At 40.5% G+C, this 20,000-nt stretch overlaps 1 protein-coding gene across 1 annotated transcript; it reads right to left on the reverse strand.

Moving 5' to 3' along the window:
• Positions 1 to 3,419: 3,419 nt before the first annotated feature.
• On the reverse strand, positions 3,420 to 18,062 carry LOC309874997 (killer cell lectin-like receptor subfamily B member 1F). Its single transcript, XM_082753896.1, has 8 exons — positions 17,934 to 18,062; positions 15,914 to 15,982; positions 10,909 to 10,956; positions 10,206 to 10,295; positions 8,515 to 8,580; positions 7,485 to 7,627; positions 6,728 to 6,837; positions 3,420 to 6,157 (listed from the first exon to the last, which is right to left on the reverse strand). The coding sequence occupies exons 1-8, from the start codon at positions 18,013 to 18,015 to the stop codon at positions 5,968 to 5,970; spliced, it is 798 nt and encodes a 265-aa protein (XP_082610022.1). The 5' UTR covers positions 18,016 to 18,062; the 3' UTR covers positions 3,420 to 5,967.
• Between the last annotated feature and the right edge of the window lie 1,938 nt (positions 18,063 to 20,000).

Genomic DNA, 20,000 nt, shown 5'->3' on the forward strand with positions numbered 1-20,000 from the left:
ACTGGTATCTAACACTGTTTATTTCCATTTTGGGTTATAGTTTACTGCTTGCCACCCACAGTATTGTATGCGGCCAATCTGTCAATTACCCATGCAACATGTTTCTGTTCTTCTGTTAGATCTCCATACAGCAGGACCTCCTGCCTATAGATGGATGGTTAAAAAGTTATTGCCCATTCTATTGATTCTGGGGAATGAGTGAAAGCAACAGCTCCCCAGAAGGGCAGCATGAGCATAAGTGATGTTAGGTTTACCTGAAAGCATACCTTGCTGCAAATAGTGTTTCCATTTAAAGTGGGTAGCCTGAAAGTAAAAGGTCCTAAAACAGTTTGCAGCACTCAGCCCCATCAATATATCAAAGCCAAGAAAACATCTATATATAGGAGCTTCCAGCACCATGGTGCAGATTTATCAATAGCCAATTTAAAATGGCCCACCAACCCCCCTTTTTTTTTTCCCATACCCCCCTAAAGCTATCACCCACTGCTCTCCTCCCCAAGGCCACATTATCCTTAGGGATACATAGGGATGTCGGTCCCCCAGGTGGTATGCTCCAATGGAAACATATGATGTTTCCATATGATGATCTCATCTCTCCAAGGAGACCATGGCCCTGTGACCATACACAGATCTTGAGCTCCCCCTGTTTATTTCCCATGCTTTGTGCATTGGTATACAAGCACTTCAGGGAAGCAGCAGGTGTAGTTACCCCTAGAGGAACACAAGAAGATTCCAGACGGGGTATTGGGAGCAATACCTTCTCTGAGGAGCCCTTGGACAATCCTATGGGACAACTCAGAGGTTTTTCCCTACTATCTTCAACAGTAACAGCAGTGACAACTTCCCCCAGCCCTTCTCTGTCACATCTAACTCCCCTCCCTTCCCCTGTCAAACCTAGTTTAAAGCCCTGGTAATAAGTCACAGAGCTTGCTCCCCAGTACACTTGTGCCCCACTTGCTGAGTTGGAGTTCATCAGCAGCCCACATACCCAGCTTCTCAAAGGCCTGCCCAAGATCAAAATACCCAAAGCCTTAGTCTAGTCTCCACCCCCTCAGCCAGTCATTTACCTGTTCCATTCTCCATCTTTCTGGGTCCCAGTCACCCATCGGGAGGACAGATGAGAACACTACTTGCACCCCTGATCCCTTCAACATCCTTCCCAGGGATGCAAAGTCCTTTTTAATGTTAAAGTTATCTAAAGTTTGGTAGTTGCTAAGCAGCAGGTTGAATTGGTCAACACACTCCTTTCTGCTCACCAGTCTTCTGAATTCATCTCCCTTACAAAAAACTGTTTGTATTTTATTTATCAAAAGAAGAATAGGGTGTATTGAGGTCTAGTGTAGAAAAACTACTATTTATTTTTTTCCCAGAAAACTCCATATTTTTCTTTAAAACTACACTTAGTCCATCTCCACTGTTCTCTAAATGTACTGTATTATCTCAGAGGATTCCTGCACAGTTGAAAAAAAAAATAATATATATATATATTTAAACATGTATTATTTTTCTGGTTGTTTGATCTTCATGTTTTGTCCCAGACCTCATAATAACAAGGAAACTTTTCAGAGGGTTAATGTGTATATATGCGTCTACACATATGCATATATACACACATATTTTCTCTTCAACATGCACTCAGCCATTTATGTTTGTTGATTCTTTCATGAAGGGATCATTCAGGTTATCTAAAATCAAACCATGCATGGGGGGGGGAATGGCACAGAAATCATGCTTTTATGTCAGTGGCATCACAGACAAAAGTGGAAGAGACAACTCATACCAGCCAGAGAAGTGAGGTCAGAGGAATATTGCCCCATTCAGTAAATGAGCAGAATAACCCAGTTAATCGACCAAAGACCACTTTGCTGTGCATCTCTTGTAGTTTAGACTTGCCAGATAGTCTCTTAGGTAAAGATGTTCTTGTCTCTTTCTCCCCCAAGACATGGTGGTTGGGAAATCTAGCATTTCCTGATTTAATTTCTTTCAGTTTGTGGAATATTATAACAATATGTGACTGCAATGTAAATAGTGTATGGTCTTAGCACAGACTGTAGGGAATATTACTGTTGCAAGAATAGGACAATTTGGTGCAAGAAAAGAGTATTTTAACTTTAAAGCTGCTGTGCATTTGTGTGAAAGCTATCCTAAACCAAAAAAATACTGTCTTTTGTTGGCTCAGCTGTGAATAGGATGCTACAAACAGGGCTGCAGGGCCTTCTGACAAAGGAGATGCCTAGGATGCGTCTTTGTGGTAGACTTCAGCTTCAAGAAGACTTCAGGACTTCAGAAAGACATCTTTGTCCTTTCTCTGAATTGTACTGCTTTTCATGTCTACATAGCTACTGTCCAGAATGTGATATGCTTTGGTTTTGTGCTTTGACTGTCATCTCCCTCCTCATAGTTTTGGCTAAGTCATGAGTGTAGTGCTTTTACTCAAGAGCATGCTTTCCTTTTCAAAAGGGTCACTTTTTGCATTGTGACTACCTTGGGTTCACTTTGCCCTTCATCAGAGCCAATATAGCTGAAGAGATTTTTCTTGAAGCACACTTGGATATAGGTCTATGAATATAGGACAAACGCTGAAGAATACCTCTTGAGTCATAGAATCAAGAAATTCTTTCTGATGTCCAATCTAAACTTCCCCTTATGCACTTGAGGCCGTTTCCTCAGGTTCTATCACTTGTCACCTGAGAAAAGAGGCCAACACCCACCTTGCTACAATCTCCTTTCAGGCAATTGTAAAGAGTCATGGGATCTCTCCTTTTCTCCAGACTAAACAACCCCAGTTTCCTCAGCCACTCCTCAAAGCTCTTGTTTTCCAGTGCTTTCACCAGCTTCATCGCTCTCTTTTGCACACGCTCTAGAAACTCCATATGCCTCTTGTTGTGAGGGGTCCAAAACTGAACACCATATCTGAGGTGCAGTCTCACTAATGCTGTGCATAAGGGGACAAATACTAATCTAGTCCTGCTGGCCACACTATGATGCAGGTCAAGATACCATATGCCTTCTTGGCCACCTGAGCACTCTGCTTGTTCATGTTCAGACCAGCACCCCCAGGTTGGGCAACTTTCCAGCCACTCTTCCCAAAGCCTACACTGCTGTATGGGGTTGTTATGACCCAAGTTCAAGACCTGGCACTTAGCCTTGTTGAATGCCATTCAGTTGGACACAGCCCATTGATCTAGCCTATCCAGATCCCTCTGCAGAGTCTTCCTGCCCTCAAACAGATCAACACTCCTGCCAAATTTGGTATTGTCTGCAAACTTACTGAGGGTGCACTCAAACCCCTCACACGGATCACTGATAAAAATCATATACAAAACTGTCCCTGTTATAAATTCTGAGTCAATTTAGCTTTATAAGATTTATTTATGGGGTCAATAAAAGGGAAGTAAACAGTGCTGGGTGTGCAGGGAGTCTGGGCTCCTCCTATACACACACACGTTACATCAGGCGGCCTGTTTTTATGCTCCTAGGCTAATACATACTCATTACTACTTCTAGAAAAGGCAGGTTTATTATAATTAGTTCCCGGAATCTGAGCCCTCCCACTGGTGCATGCGTATCAGTCTCCGGTGGTACCTCTGGGGGTCTCTTGTGCTGAAGGCTCGTAGTCTTCCTCCCAGTCTTTGTCCGTGTCCTTCTCCTTTGTCCATCTTGGCCAGATATCAGAGACTTGTGCAGCGTCCCATGCAAGCTTTGTCTTTTAGTCATCCTTCAGCTTTCCCCTTCTCCTTAATCTCTTGGCCAGATATCAGAGACTTGTGTAGTGTCCCATGCAATAGTCACAATAGTTAGCAGTTATTCTGAAACCCTCCAGATATCAGAGACTCAAGGTTTACCCTTCAAGCCCTCTATTGACACGAATTGCTGGAACATTCCTTACATCCCTAAGGCCAAGCCCTGGGGAATGTCACTGGTGACTGGATGCCAGCTGGATTGAACCCCGTTCACTAAGACTCTCTGAGTCCAGTTACTCAGACAGTTCTTCACCCAGTGAACTGTACACCTGTCCAAGCCATGAGCAGACAGAGTCTCCAGGAGAATACTGTGGGACACAGTGTCAAATGCTTTACTAAAATCTATATCAAAAACATCCCCTGCCTTTTCCTCATCTACTAAGTTCTCAGTCCCAGGTTCTTCTTGATAATGGTCATTGAGTGAAGCAGCCCAGAGCCTGACCTAGCCAAATGACAGTTGACCCATTGCCCAACCACAGAAAGAATTAAAACCAACCTTGTAGTTGTCTGCAGTCACCAACCACTGAAGTTCTGAGAGGTTAGGTTTGGATTGGTGTGGGATTCCCCTGCCCTTGGCATCAGGATGAGACCATGACCAAGGCTGAGTTGGTGTGAGTTACTTCACCTTTTCCTTGTGGTGGACATGCCAAAAGCTAATCAAAGTCTCTCAAACTGTAAACTTCAGGTTTATTTAAAATGTAAGATAACAAATCCGGAGAAAGATAGACTTGTGAGCAAAGGAAGCACTAAGGCTGAGTAAATAAATCAGTTTAAATCAAACTTCCTCACTTGTTAGATATTTCTTTATAAACAGTGTTCTCTTCTTACTCCCGTGACTTTCTGGATTTGAAGGACTTCATGTAGTCCCACAGTGCCCTTAGGGCCACTTCCTCGTTTCTTTCACCTCTGATATGTAGCTGCTTAGTTCTGCCACTTTCTGAAGCCTCCAAACTTACTTTAGGTCCAGTGGCTCTTAGGGAAGTGATATATCTCCTACCCCCTTCATCAGAGCCCACCCAATTAAAGGACAGCAGCTAGAATATGAAAATTAAAAGGCAGCTCTCTTCCAGACTTCTATGTAGTACAATGCAGAGCTATCTCCCACCCCCTTCAGTAAACTGAGTACAAACAAACTGCCCCATCTTCCTCTGAAATAACAGTTTAGACTCTGGTTTCGGCCATTGAGATTATTGTGCTACATTTATGTTCTTACTTTGTTCTTTGGTGATTAAAGGTTAGTGAAGGAACTAAAAATATGCTTCAAAGGAGACTTGATGAATAAGGCCACTAAGAAGAGACTTTGGAATGTGCATTCAAGTAAGAATGAGAGAAAGTTTCCTGCATGATTCTATGTTCATTAGCCTTGGCCACAACATTTTGAATAGCAATTGTTGATTAAGAAAAGCCCTTTATCTTTCTTTTCTTCCCTTTCCCCCCCCCTTTTTTTCTCCTTCTTCCAATGAGTAAGCATGCCATCACTGTACTTCATCAAAGAATTCATAAATCTTTCTATCTTTCTTCATCCTGCAGATGCTGGAGAGAGCCATGAATTGACTTTGACACAATTTGAAGTAGGAGCATTTCTGCCTCAAAGGAGATGGTAAAAATGACAATCCTTAGAGTCACAAAAGCACCAGAGTCCCAAGAACAAATGAAAGACATTGGAAGATCTCTGGTAGCATTCACCATTTGCTGGTCATGTCTCTGCTCCACTAGTTCCTCCTCTTTCTTGTATTGACTCTGACATGTCAGTGCCAGAAAAACCTTCATGTATATATTTCTCCATTTTCCTGAGTAAACTGTGCACTTGTCTACAGGATCCAAAATATAAATACGTCTTAAGCTTCACTTGCAGCTGCAGGGAATGCTAGTGCATGGCAATGCTTCAAAGCGCCTCCTTATGGACAAGGAGGACTGTGGATGTATAAGTGTATATGCATGTGTCTATGAGAAACAGGATCTGTATGTTATCACACCTCTCACCAAGGCAGGACTCATCACCAAACAGTAGTTCCCTAAAAGTCAGGCATCTGATGTTAACAAGTCATCCAGGTTCCTAATGTGTAAAAATTAAGGCTCTTCCAGAGGCTCATCCATCCAGTCTTTGATACCTGTTTTAGCAAAGAATGTGCTAAGCTTGGCAAGGTGTCTAGACAGAAGGATGAGAGATTCCTTTGATAAGATATTTAAGCAGATAAAATGAGACAAATTCCATCTGCTGTTCCTACACAAAGCTGGGAGTGAGGTTCCTACTTGAATCTGTTGTTTGTTGCTCCTCTTCTGCCTTTTCTGAAATACTTGCACCTTTTTCACACATATTTTTTGTTGTTGAGGTTCCACAGCAAGGTGCAGTTGACACTTTGCCAAAGCCAACAACAGTGCACAAGTAGTCACGAGGTCCTGTTATATTAAATCTGAACAGGGAGAGAAAGTCAGATTTAGTTTCATTCCTGACTCAGTTAGATGCAATAGCAGTGAATAGTATCATTTACATGAAAGACAGTGTGTCACCTTGCCTTGCAGCCTATGTCTTTGTCAATTGTAATGGAGACTGCCTCATTGGAGAGTCTCCCTCCCAGCTCCTTATTTTTTTTTTTCACCCATCCTCAATAGAAGTATATGGACTATGCTTTCCCATGAAGACACCTTTCTCTTCTTCAGTGTGCTCCATTCAGTGATGCTAAGATCACAGTCCCTTTTATATCTGCCTGGTGTATCCTTCCTCCCTTCACTGAACTCCATTTAGTCAGATACCTCCTTTGCCAGCAGAACTATAGCTGTGCCCTGTATTGCCATCCTGATCTGACATGACTGATTCAGCCATTGGCTCCCTTTGAATTGTCATTAGGATGTACTGTAGCACCAGAATCTCAAGGAATCAGTATGCTTCAAAACCCCACTTCTGCTTGCACACTGTGTGGGCCCTGGAGCATTTGTGACAGTTTCTAGACATTCATCACAGTGATTTGCTGGAATAAGCTTACATGTCTGTGCTGTGTTCTTTGCCGTTAATCCACTCCCACTTCTTCTTGCTTTCATTGTACCGGAGACCAAGTAAGTAGTAATCACTCATTGATTGTGAAATAAGGTAATCCTAGAAAGGAAAAAAAACACAATGCTAATACTTCCAAATTACATTTTCTTCACCAGAAATGCACAGAAATTTTAGTACTAAATAGCCAACATAGAAAGAACGGTATGGATCTAGCTACACTTTCTCTTTCTGCAGCTTCAGAGGCTGAATTATTTCATTCTTATTTAATCTCATCCCTCTTCCTGAGGCTTCTTAGGAACAGACTAAATAAAATAATAAACTCCTGATACTATTAAAGCTGTGACTTAATACCTGGAGACATTTTTCTGTTCTGACTGTGATGGGAAGGCGTCTTCGTTTTTTCTCAAAGTTTTTCTCTGACCAAAAATGTCTGTTTGACTCATTTGGTCTTGGTTTGTGTGCTAAATCCCTTTAAGGCATACATCATGTAGGAAGAGAATTTGTTCCTTCCCATGGGAACATGTTTGAGGAGAGAAGCTTCTAGATGCAAGACTTTAAGAGGGTAAGATGCCAAAATACATCTTTCTGTGATGGCTTTTTCTACCTTACAGAGGTGCTTGGAGTATGTGTTTATAGGTCCCCAGAGACATTTAACATAAGAAGACACCAGTAGCCCACGGGATCTTTGGCATACAGGTCAAACAACCCTAGAAGCAGGGTTTCAGATCCATGGATTTAGATCTCACCAGTTCTTTCTTGTTGTCAATGGTCACCAGTTCTGAGTGCATGCCAGTACATTCATCATGGAAAGCTGTCCAGTTTTTTCCTTCCGTAGTTCGAGAAAAGAAGTAGCATTTTTCCCCATTTCTTTTCCAATGTTGGGGGCAATCTATAGGAGGGAAAAACGTGGAAAATAAATTCCATGTTCAAACAAATAAAATGATCCCATTAAAAAAAAAAAAAGGAAATTACAGCCAGAAAAGTACCCTTGTGGTTCTGTTCATAATTTTCCCTCCAGGGATCCCTGCCAATCTCTGTAGCTAGTACAAGCTCATTAGTCTCTATGCATGAGGCAGAGAAGTAGGATCATGGACAACATTATCCAGTCTTTTAAAACTGTCCTCAGGAAGTAAAGAAAAAAGGTTGAGGCAAAAAGCAGCTTTTGGTTTTCAAACCTCTTATTTGCCTGTTTCAATATATGACAAAAGTGATGCTACTGAAAGAAAGAATATTTCTCCCTGTTGCTAGGAGCAGAAGGACAGAGAATGAGACTTGGAAAGGTTGATAAAATTCAATGAGACAGAGACTGTGTAATAGAGTTTTGTTGGTTACTCAGCAGCCCTTAAACATCAAAAAGAAATTGCACTTAATTAAAAGGCTAAGAACGAAGTGGTATTTGAAATCAATACATACACATTGATCCAGCATGCTCACTACTATGCTGTGATACCAAAAGGACCATTGTATTAATGTCCATTCATCTAGACAACAGGCTCCTCTGCACTAGCATGAAGGGAGTAAATCAGTTCTTCCTCCCCCTGAAACAATAATGTAGTGTTGAGCAAGCATACTTTCAAAGATGAAAATATTGCTGTTTGGACTTGAGAGCATATTCTCTGAGTTATTAGTTACTTTTTTTTTTTTTTGGTCAGATTAGTACTTTTATTATTTTATTATTTTTATTATTTTTCCTCTGAACAGAACCAAGAACCCCTCCTGAAAAGCAATCCAACAGGTACCTGGAAACTGCCTTTTGAACCATGGATGATTACCTACCTTGTGCCTTATCATAGATTATGGAGAATGTTTCTCTGTCCTGTGGGCTTCTTGTGGTTGGATGGTCTGGAAATAAGATGACAATAATTTCTGTTTTAAATAGCTGACCATTTTGCCACAGAGTGTCAAAGCTCTTCTAGGCCTTTTTGATCCTCACTATCATTCCACAAAGAATATCTACTCCTCCACTATTTCCTCCTCCACTGAAAAAAAATGGTAGTACTATACTGTGGAGCAGATTTCCGAAGAGTGTTGCACCCTGAGACCACAATGAGACAACAGTCTTCACTGTAGGTTTTAAAGCAGATGCCCAAGCTCAAATAACCTTATTTTCACAGAATTAGTGGCTGAGATCCCATAGGACATGGTCCTTAGGGACAGGGGATCTGATCAGAGCTGGCAACTATTTTAGGATATTTTCCTTAGAGAGCAAGAGCTCTCTATTTCCATATGCAATATATCAAGCAAGTAGGAAAACAACATGGTTGAACAAGAACCTGCTGGCCAAACTTAGGCAAAAAAAGAAAGTGCATAGACAGTGGAAACAGGGCCACGTACCCTGGGAAGAGCACAGAAATGCTGTCTGGATGTGCAGGGATGGGATCAGGAAAGTCAAGGCTGACAGAACTAAACTTGGTGAGGGATGCAAAGAACAACAAGAACGTGTTGTTAACAAAGTTTGAAAAGGCATTTTTGAGGTTATTTGGAGTTGGACAAAAAATGTATTAATAACCACGGTAAAGAAACTATAGACTAAATATTATAGTGGTAGAATTATTATACTTGAAACCAGAATCAATAAATTCATTGAAAACAGCCAAACAAAAATAAAATAAAATAAAATAAAATAAAATAAAATAAAATAAAATAAAATAAAATAAAATAAAATAAAATAAAATAAAATAAAATAAAATAAAATAATAAAATGAGAAAAAAGATTGGATTCAAGAGAGTTCTGACAAACTTGTAGCAGAACAGCATAGTTCACACTGTTCATGGTTCAGCATGATATGCAGGTTTCACATTTGAGACAAACAGTAAAAGGAACAAAATATTAAAAGAAAGAACTTCATTTTCCAGCAGTAAACTCAAAAATAAGATGAGAGAAAAGAAGTGGGGTGGCATTTAGATTATGTAAAGTGCAAAACAATTCCTTTAAATTCCCTAAAACTCAGGAACCTCTTTCAAATGTACTTTCATTCATATTCAGTTAAAGATTTCTGGTGTTATAGACATCCTAGTGATGTTATACAAGATTATCTCTGAAATATTCTCATGGGTAACCACCATAATATCATTATTATTTCATTTTTACTTTCTGTTTTTTCAACATTTTTTGTATTTATTTTATTTATTAGATTAATTTGTATTTATTTGATTTGTTTTTAATTTGTATTTTTTGATTTATTTGTTTAATTTGATTTGATTTGATTTACTGTTTAAAATTGTATGTTCTGATGATTGTGCTTCAGATTTTTTTTCTTTTGGAATTTTTCTTTTGGAAACATAGAATGGAAAACCATTCAACTCCTTTACAGACTTCTCTTATGACCATGGTTTGTCAACAATTACTGTCCCAAACCATCAAACTAGCCTTCTGCTTCTCGTGGTTTTACTCATCATGATTTAGATGTTACTCTTTGGGTGAGCCACAAAAAAATTGCAGTTATTACATTTTTAGCTGAACTTACACAGGAGTGTCAGCCCCACCCCTATGATCAGTAGGAGGATTATCACAGCAATCAATATTCCAATATGTGTTCTGGAACAACAGTTTTTACCTACAGAGAGAAAAAATAAGGATTAGGAAAACAGCAGTGGTAGGACCTTTCATCGTCATTCAAAGATGTCCTTTCCAGGCTCATATTGAGACAGCCCTTTCAAGTTAGTCAAAGTTTTTCCCTCTGATGTTTGTTCTTCTTGTGCACACCTGTTGTTTTTGTTTTTTTTTTTTTTTTCTTTCCTATCATAGGTATTCAACTGAACCCTTCTGATACTGCCTAGAATACTATGTTAAATTCTGCTGTACCTGATGCTAGAGTTCAGTGCTCTTTGGCATCCTTACCTGCCCTCTCAAAATATTAGTGAAGGAAAACCCAATCAGCCTACCAACAAAGGTCCTGCCATATCATCTTTTTTCAGAAGTGTTGAAGTGTCTCATCTTTATGTTTTGACAGTTTTTTATGTATTTTTGCTTTTGGATTCACTTCAAGGAGATCCTTGCATCAGTCATTACTCTACCAACTCAGTGGGTACTGCAGAGCACAGGCAGCTTCAAGAGGGTCAAATGATATGTTTGGAAGCTGTGTGAACTCAGCAGACACTGAATTAAAGGGTAAAGGAGAGCTTTCCGTCACTTCGACCTTCATGTATCTGCTAGAGTATTTTACTCACCACTTCTGCTGTCTTTGAAGTTTGTGATGTCCGTTTGACCACTGGGAACTGTAGAACAAATGTAGGTTATTCCTTATATCATTCCTAGACCTTTAAAGTAAATAGCATTATGTAAAGGAGGAGACCAACCAAGTCTTCACCCTAACTGCAGTCAATACTCGGTCTGTTTTGTCTGATAACCTCATTTTCACGTGTGCATATTCATTATTAGTTGAATTAGTAAAGTATTAAAAAGCTGTCATATTTAATACAGTATTAAACTAAACTGCTTTTAAAACAGTCTTTGAAAAAGAATCAGCAACCCCGGAGTGAAATGGACCCAGGTAAATTCAAAGAGGCCAAACTGAAGATGCAGAAGCAGTTTTGGATGCCAGAAGTGGATAAATTGGTCAATTACTATTATGGGAGCTATTGGAACGGGCGTGTGGCCAGGCAGATATGGCTGTACCCCACTGTCAATTACCTCTGTTTCTACTTGTTCCTGCTGGGCAAAGTGGGTGAGTTGTAAACTTGGTAGTTCATTTTCTGCTATATCCCATGATCCACACTTCTCTTTAGAAATACTGTCCCTCGGCTGCCTTTTGCAAAGCTCTCTGAGATCCTTACAGGATGAAATACACTACTGGGGGTAGTAAAACTTACCTAATTTGATCAGTACCTATTGTTTTGTTTTCTAGGTGAATACAGGGAAATTATTCATTCAGAGGGTGGTGAGGCACTGGAGCAGGTTGCCCAGAGAAGCCGTGAATGCCCCATCCCTGGAGATGTTCAAGACCAGGATGGACGAGGCCCTGGGCAACCTGATCTCTAGTGGTTGGCATCCCTGCCCATGGCAGGGGGGTCGGAACTAGATGATCTTTAAGGTCCCTTCCAACCCGAGCCATTCTATGACTATGACTCTATGATCTTTTTGTTGTGGTTGATCTTCCATGCAGACTTTTTTTTAAAGCTGACAGCTGCTTTTATTTGTTTGTTTTTCCTTTTAGGAATCCCTTGAGCTCTGGCTCAGCATGCAGATCAGTCCTTATACTCATAGGCACTTCGGTGAAATTTAAACCGAATGCCCGAGTCACAGCTAGACTTGATTATCTTAGAATTCTTTTCCAGCTCAAGTGATTCTATGATTCTATATACTAGAAGACTAAGAAATAAGATGAGAAGATCTAAAATGTCCAGCCCTAGACTAAAACACCCAATCACCAAAGAATCTGTGCTTTGTGTCATCCAAGATGGCCTCAAATATCAGATAACTGTACATATCTGGAAGATGTTACAAAACTTACATGAGATCTGTGGTCTTCTAGATCTGCCTACTGAATGCAGACAGAATGTGCTAATACTTCCCAGGTGGTTCTGGACACTTGTGGTTTGTTAACCAAAGAGCACCCCAGTATGTATATGGGAAAGTGCATAGAAGGAAAAGGGACAGCAGAGTACTAGACTACAAAAGGGAAAATAGAGTGCTAATGGAGAAAATAGGGGAACTACATAAAGGAGAGGGCACTTATAAAAAGGAAGTTGAAAAGTACTGCTAGAAGATAATAAAATTAATACAGGCAGAGCATATATTATTAAAGAATAACATCCTGGCAGCATGTGGACAATATAAGCCACTTACTAAGAATGATCTGGGAACAGATAAAAGGAAGCAGACAAGGCTATTAGAAACAGATGGTAAACTTTACAAAGCTGTAAACATCAAATTTACAAAGCTGTAAACACCAAATTAAATAAATAGAAAGTATCATAAATGGTGGGAAGATAAAAATCATATATAAAAATAATTAGACAGCTAGGAACTTGAGAAGCAAAAACCATCAGAATTACCACTCAACCTGTCTTTAAATACAATGAGAGAAAGTAACTTTTTGGAGCTTCGTAGGCCAGTGGATTGTATGGTATCCATGAAGTATTCAGAAGATAAGGCTATAGCAGAGAAGCTAAATTAATCCTTTTCATCAGGGTTGACTGAATAATAACTGGGTGGACCTCCCATTTCAGGACAGCTTTTTGTGAAGAGTTTCTTTAATATGGCCCAAATACACAACTGGGTGCAGTAAAAAATCCCGAGACAAGCTAGGTGTGAGACAACTGCATTACTAATGCAGTTTTGTAATCCCTCTCTTAAAACTACCTTTGCACCCAGGAATTAGAAGGTAACACATCTAATGTGAGCCAAACCCACAAATAAATAAATAAATAAATAAATAAATAGAGTAGATCTGTGAACTTCAGCTGATCACACAATAACAGAATCATTTAAGTTGGAAATGACCTTTTCAGATCACCTACTTTAACTCCCTTGCTCAAGCAGGTTCAAGTAGAGCAGCTTGCTCAGGACTGTGAGGTCAGGTTTTGACTATCGCCACAGATGGAGACTCCACAATCTCTCTCTGGGAAACCTGTTCCATTGTTTGACCACCCTCAGTGTAAAGTGTTTTCCTTTGTTCTGAGACTGTACCAGGGAACCTAGTGGGTACTATAATATGGTACCCACTATAAAATCCTGAATATCATGGAGACCTTGGATTGGGTTTAGCTGCTTACTGTAGTATGTATCACAGAATCACAGAATTTCTAGGTTGGAAGAGACCTCAAGATCATCAAGTCCAACCTCTGACCTAACGCTAACAGTCCCCACTAAACCATATCCCTAAGCTCTACATCTAAACGTCTTTTAAAGACTTCCAGGGATGGTGACTCCACCACTTCCCTGGGCAGCCTGTTCCAATGTCTAACAACCCTTTCGGTAAAGAAGTTCTTCCTAACATCCAACCTAAAACTCCCCTGGTGCAACTTTAGCCCATTCCCCCTCGTCCTGTCACCAGGCACATGGGAGAATAGACCAACCCCTACCTTGCTACAGCCTCCTTTAAGGTACCTGTACAGAGCAATAAGGTCGCCCCTGAGCCTCCTCTTCTCCAGGCTGAACAAGCCCAGCTCCCTCAGCCGCTCCTCGTAGGACTTGTTCTCCAGGCCCCTCACCAGCTTTGTCACACTTCTCTGCACCCGCTCAAGCACCTCGATGTCCTTCTTGTAGCGAGGGGCCCAAAACTGAACACAGTACTCAAGGTGCGGCCTCACCAGAGCCGAGTACAGGGGGACGATCACCTCCCTAGCCCTGCTGGTCACACTGTTTCTTATGCAAGCCAGGATGCCGTTGGCCTTCTTGGCCACCTGAGCACACTGCTGGCTCATATTCAGTCGACTATCCACCATCACTCCCAGGTCCTTCTCTGCCTGGCAGCTCTCCAACCACTCATCTCCCAGCCTGTAGCTCTGCTTGGGGTTGTTGCACCCCAGGTGGAGGACTCGGCACTTGGCTTGTTAAACTTCATGCAGTTGACCTCAGCCCATCGGTGCAGCCTATCCAGATCCTCCTGCAGAGCCTTCCTACCCTCAAGCAGATCGACACACGCACCTAACTTAGTGTCATCTGCAAACTTACTGAGGGTGCACTCAATGCCCTCATCCAGATCATCGATGAAGATATTAAAGAGGACCAGCCCCAGCACTGAGCCCTGGGGAACGCCACTAGTGACTGGCTTCCAACTGGACTTGACTCCATTTACCACAACTCTTTGGGCCCGGCTATCCAGCCAGTTTCTAACCCAACGAAGCGTGCGCCAGTCCAAGCCAAGAGCAGCCAGTTTCTTGAGGAGAATGCTGTGGGAGACGGTGTCAAAAGCCTTGCTGAAGTCAAGGTAGACCACATCCACAGCCTTTCCCTCATCCACCCAGCGCGTCACTTTGTCATAGAAGGAGATCAGGTTCGTCAAGCAGGACCTGCCTTTCATAAACTCATGCTGACTGGGCCTGATCTGGGCTTGCCCTGTAAGTGCTGTGTGATGACTTTCAAGAGGATCTGCTCCATGAGCTTCCCTGGTACTGAGGTCAAACAGACAGGCCTGTAGTTTCCCGGGTCTGCCCTCCGGCCCATCTTGTAGATGGGCGTCACGTTTGTTAGCCACCAGTCCACTGGGACCTCCCCCGATAGCCAGGACTGCTGATAAATGATGGATAGTGGCTTGGCCAGCTCCTCTGCCAGTTCTCTCAGTACCCTTGGGTGGATCCCATCCAGCCCCATCGACTTGTGCACATCGAAGTGCCATACCAGGTCACCAACCAGTTCTTCGTGGATAGTGAGGGCCACATCCTGCTCCCCATCCCCTTCCACCAGCTCAGGGTACTGGGTATCCAGAGAACAACCGGTATTGCTGCTAAAGACTGAGGAGAAGAAGGCATTAAGCACCTCCGCCTTTTCCTCATCTCTTGTAACTAAGTTTCCCCCCGCATCCAGTAAAGGATGGAGATTCTCCTTAGTCCTCCTTTTTGTGTTGATCTATTTATAAAAACATTTTTTGTTATCTTTAACAGCAGTAGCCAGATTGAGCTCCAGATGAGCTTTGGCCTTCCTAATTTTGTCCCTGCACAGCCTCGAAATAGTAATACAGTAATAGTAGGCCAGCTTAGGATAGACAAAAGCAGCTGGTTCATCATTGCATATCTAAAAGAACTGTGGATCTCCTTGTCAAAGGATGTTATAGAAATCAGGGCTTTGTATGGAATCAAGGGGAGATTGGGCAAGTTCATAAAAGAGAAATCCACCAACGGTAAGCAGATAGAAACAAGTCTGCCTCAGGAAGTCCTTGAGTAGCTGGATGCTTGGGAAAGTTATTACAAGAAGATAGTATATATGCTTACCCTCTTCTTACTTGTCAGTAGTTGTACACTTTTGACTGCCATTGCAGATAGAGGTTGGGCGATGTGATTGCTTGATACTGCCCATAAATCTTGTGTTCCTATGCCAGTGAATCCAACAAATGTTTAGTTGCTTAGAATACAACACATCAGCTGCTCCTTACTTTGGCTACATAAAGCAGTCAAGTGTATGTTCCTGTCTCCATGTGGTTTTATATCACTTCATTTCTTGAAAACAAGGAATGGACTACCCACTTCACATTGTTTAAATTCATATCAGTTTAGCAGACAGCTGAAAACTCACCAGATGATGCACAGCTAGCTACAGCACTTGTGTCTAGGGATTGCACATTCAGTTCTGCGTATGTAGAATCTGAAAGCAGGCAAAAATAATGGAGAACAGAAAAAGAAGAGAAACAAATTAAATGTTATAAAAATAACTGCAATTATGAGAAATTATAAACACATGGCAACAACTGATGCAATTCATGTGACAGTGTTTAACTTTGACACAGTAATATGTTTGCCCATTGCATTCAAACAATAAAGGACTTTTTATAAGCAGAAAAAAGATCTGTTTTATCATCAGTTCAGTGTGGACAGTAACAGAGGAAACATGAACACACGCTTTAAATCTAAACAGAAGTGGAAAAAAAGGTCTAAGGTCTCTGACTGTCTTACCCAATTTACATACAAACATGAGTGGTGAGAGTGGTTACGATAAGGAACCAGACCTGAAAGCTACAGTTCGTACAGAATTGGAAGGGGTTATTTAATAAAGAGATGGTGAGGAAAAGCTGAGAACTACTCCAACATCTGCAGATAATAAATGGAAGAAGGCAGGTGGGGAAGGAAGGAAGGGTAGGAAAGTGTAGAAATAAGGTAGAAAAGAACAACTACGATGTTACAATTTTATAAAATATTCAAAATCATCCTGACATGCAGCACTGAGCTCCACTGTTTATATCACCATACAGAATTAATATCTTCTATGATTGTAAGTGCATTCTTCTGCTTATAGAATTAATTTTATTCCTTTGAGATTAATGCATTTGATCCCAGGAAATCTGCTGTCATAGCAAAAATAGCAAACTAGAGGGAAAAGAATAGAGAAGACATTTTCTAAGCTCCTTTGTGTAAGATATTTATACTTACTGGGAGATACAGTGCATAAATTAAATGAACATTTACAGGAAAATAGTTCATACGGGATTTCCAGAAAGAAATATAAAAATGCTATTTAAAATGTGTAAAAGCTGTAAGCAGGAGAACATGTATTAAATTATAAGTAAAATGGAACTTTCAATCAAGTGTCTTCTATTGTGGTTGTATGTCAATCTAGCTGTGTGTTAATCTTTTGAAAGAGGTGATGGGAACACTGTTTCTTGGAGCATTAGACACTTCAGCCACCTTAAAATAGATGCCAAGGGATCACAATTTATGCAAAATTCAGGTGCAGGATGGCAAGAAATAGGTACTACTATTTCTGGCCAAGAGATAGTAATGTCAAACAGAGAAAGAGGAAAAAAAAAAAAAAGAAAAGGAAGGAAGGAAGGAAGGAAGAAATATGGAGATGAAGTCTAAAATGTCTATAATTTTAGGATGTAATATTATGCAGATGTAGCAAAAACAGTGCAAAAATTTACATAATAATTCTTACTGCTAAGATAAGATTTAGGTAAGAATTTTGCAAGATCATTGTACTAAATCAAACCAAATCTGTTCATGAAATATTTTATGCTTGATTTATTAAATAAGCAGCATGCACCGGCAAGACCAGGAGGGAAAAAACAAAAACAAAACAAAACAAAACAAAACAAAACAAAACAAAAAACAAAACAAAACAAAACAAAAAAAAAAAAACACAAAACAATGCTTGCTATGCTCATCAAGAAGCATTGTACTATGCATGAGACTGCTTCAAACAGTGGAAACATTAGGAACTCAACCCTCTGATCAGTTTGCTGTAAGAATCAGAGTATGCTACATAAGAACAGACCTGGATCAGGATCGAGTAACATTCAGCTATGGAGTAATTTCTTAAATTGGACCTCTTAATACCACACAAGAAACTCCCCTTCATATTTGCACTTTGACAAATGAAAAGTAGACCTTATAACAAAAAAATGAGAAGTAGACCTTATAAAAATTCCCTTTATTCAGGTTAAAAAAATAAACTAAAAATTGACCCCACCTGCAAATTTTCCACAGCTTTGCCCTCTATATTTCCATCACCCTCTTTGGGGCTTTGGTGCTACCCTCTTTCAAAATGAAAGTGAGGGAGGTTGAATAAAACAAAGCTCGGTGCAGACAGATTGACCTACCTTGGACATTGATGTCCTTCTGTAGCCTAGACCTGTTCGATTCAGTCAAGTTCAAGTCAGCATAGATGAGATTTTCTGACATTCTTATTCCCACTTCTTTTTTTTCCTTTGTTGCTGTTGAAAAGTTGTTCTCTGCTGTAATGGGCTTGTAACTACCCTCCTCTGCTTCCTCAGGAGGAAGTTCTTTCTTCCTTCTGTCATACAGAAGCCAATAGTGATAGGGGAAGTTTGATTTTAACTGGTCTTTTTATAGCAGCATGTTAAGGGTAAGGTTGCAAGCCTTGATATGATGACCTTTGTCTAGAAGGGGTTATGGCACTGTTAGCATTTTCAAATTCTAATTTTTCCCCTTGTATTTTGAAAAGGCAGACTTTGTTAGATGAAATGGGAAGGAGAAAAACAGAACAGATTCAGAAGTGAGGTCTGAGAAGCAGAGTAAAGCTCTCAGTGTGGACCTGCAGCACATCATAGGGAGCAACCCTGAGTTGTTCAGGAGGGAGTGCTCTCAAAAGCAGACATTTGAAATTATGATATATTTGTTCCTGATCTGTAGAGAAATGTATGTGATACTGCTGAAAGAGGAGCCTACCACACTTCAGGGTTTTGTCTTGTGGCTACAGCTTTTTAAATCCAGAAACATCTGAATTCCTGTGTCCTGAGGAATGTGGGTTTTATGCAGCTCACAAACATGTTCATCCCCTCTGTGGGTAACTTCTGAAGGCAAATTGGGATTCCTAAAGTGGGATGGCTCCAGCATGTTTCAGGAAGGGCCAAGGGTGGTTAATTTGAAAAGACATCAACTAGAAAAGTTTAGCCTAAACACAACAATCCCCAGCCTTTCCAAGCTTTTAATCGCCACATGACTGATGCTTTTTTAGAACAGGAGGTAGCAATTATGTGGACTGTGCTGTGAATCACTTTTAAAGGGAATGTTCATAGCAGCAATTAGCAACTGAAAATACCAAATTTACTATCATGCCCTGAAGGCAAATTGATCTGCCAGGAGAAACCTCCTGCCCTCATTAAAGTACAAGGGATGGATAGCTCTGTACTTTTGGCCTTGCCATGATTTGGCTACACTGTGAGTGAGAAGAAATATGATATATTCCCATAGGAATTTGAAGGGGAGGGATGTTATTATTATTATTTTCTAAGTGAGAATTGTGAGAATTAAGATGTTACTAAGAAGAACACAGTGATCTCACTAATATATTTTATTTGGGATACGACTCTGGATGTCCGGATGATTCTCTCGGAATCTTTTGCAATCCGGGATTCTCCTCATGAACTTACCTTCAAAGCAAATCTTTTTTTTTTCTGCCCATGCTTCGGTTTTAGGTAAGATTATTACTAGCTATTAAATATTCATCAGCCCAATGAAGAAGGAATACACACTGCCACTCTGTTGCTTGCTTTTAAAGTCAAAAAGTGTTTTTACCTGCTATATGAATTATTGCCAAAATAAGAAAAAACTCTGCTTTAGGGAGTGTAGGGAGAGAATTTGTTGGAGACTTCCAGTATGAAACTTGAAATTTGGAAGAGTCAATGTGGTGACCAAATCTGTAATTCTGAAATTTGTGCCAGAGGAGATGTTGACATGGAATGTCTATGTATACCTGACTTGTAGGGTGAAATACATACCATACTCATAGCCAAAAAGTGACGCCACCAGAGAGCTACCACGGGTAGAGATCTCTGAAGAGTCAAGGAATCAAACTGGCTAATGATAGCTGCTCCTGGTGATGACAAGTATTTCACCAGAACTGTCTGAGCAAACCTGGGCAACTGACAGTAACAAATCCATGATCCTTCCCCTAACAGTGTACACATCAGAGATTACATCAACCACAGTATGCACTCTCTCATAAAAAAGAAGTATTAATCATGATTATTTCTGTTGTCAACTTGAACTCTACTTTTGGACGTGAGGAAGAGAGGACCTGATGGCAGGTTGTACCAGTATAAGAAGAGGGTCTTATAAGTAATCACATATTAATATATACCATGAAAAGATTTCTTCTGGTAGTCTTGTTCTTCCCATGGCTATAAAAGAGAAAACATGAAGAG

The sequence above is a fragment of the Aythya marila genome, assembly GCF_965140915.1.
Source record: "Aythya marila genome assembly, chromosome: 1".
NCBI classification, from domain to species: domain Eukaryota; kingdom Metazoa; phylum Chordata; class Aves; order Anseriformes; family Anatidae; genus Aythya; species Aythya marila.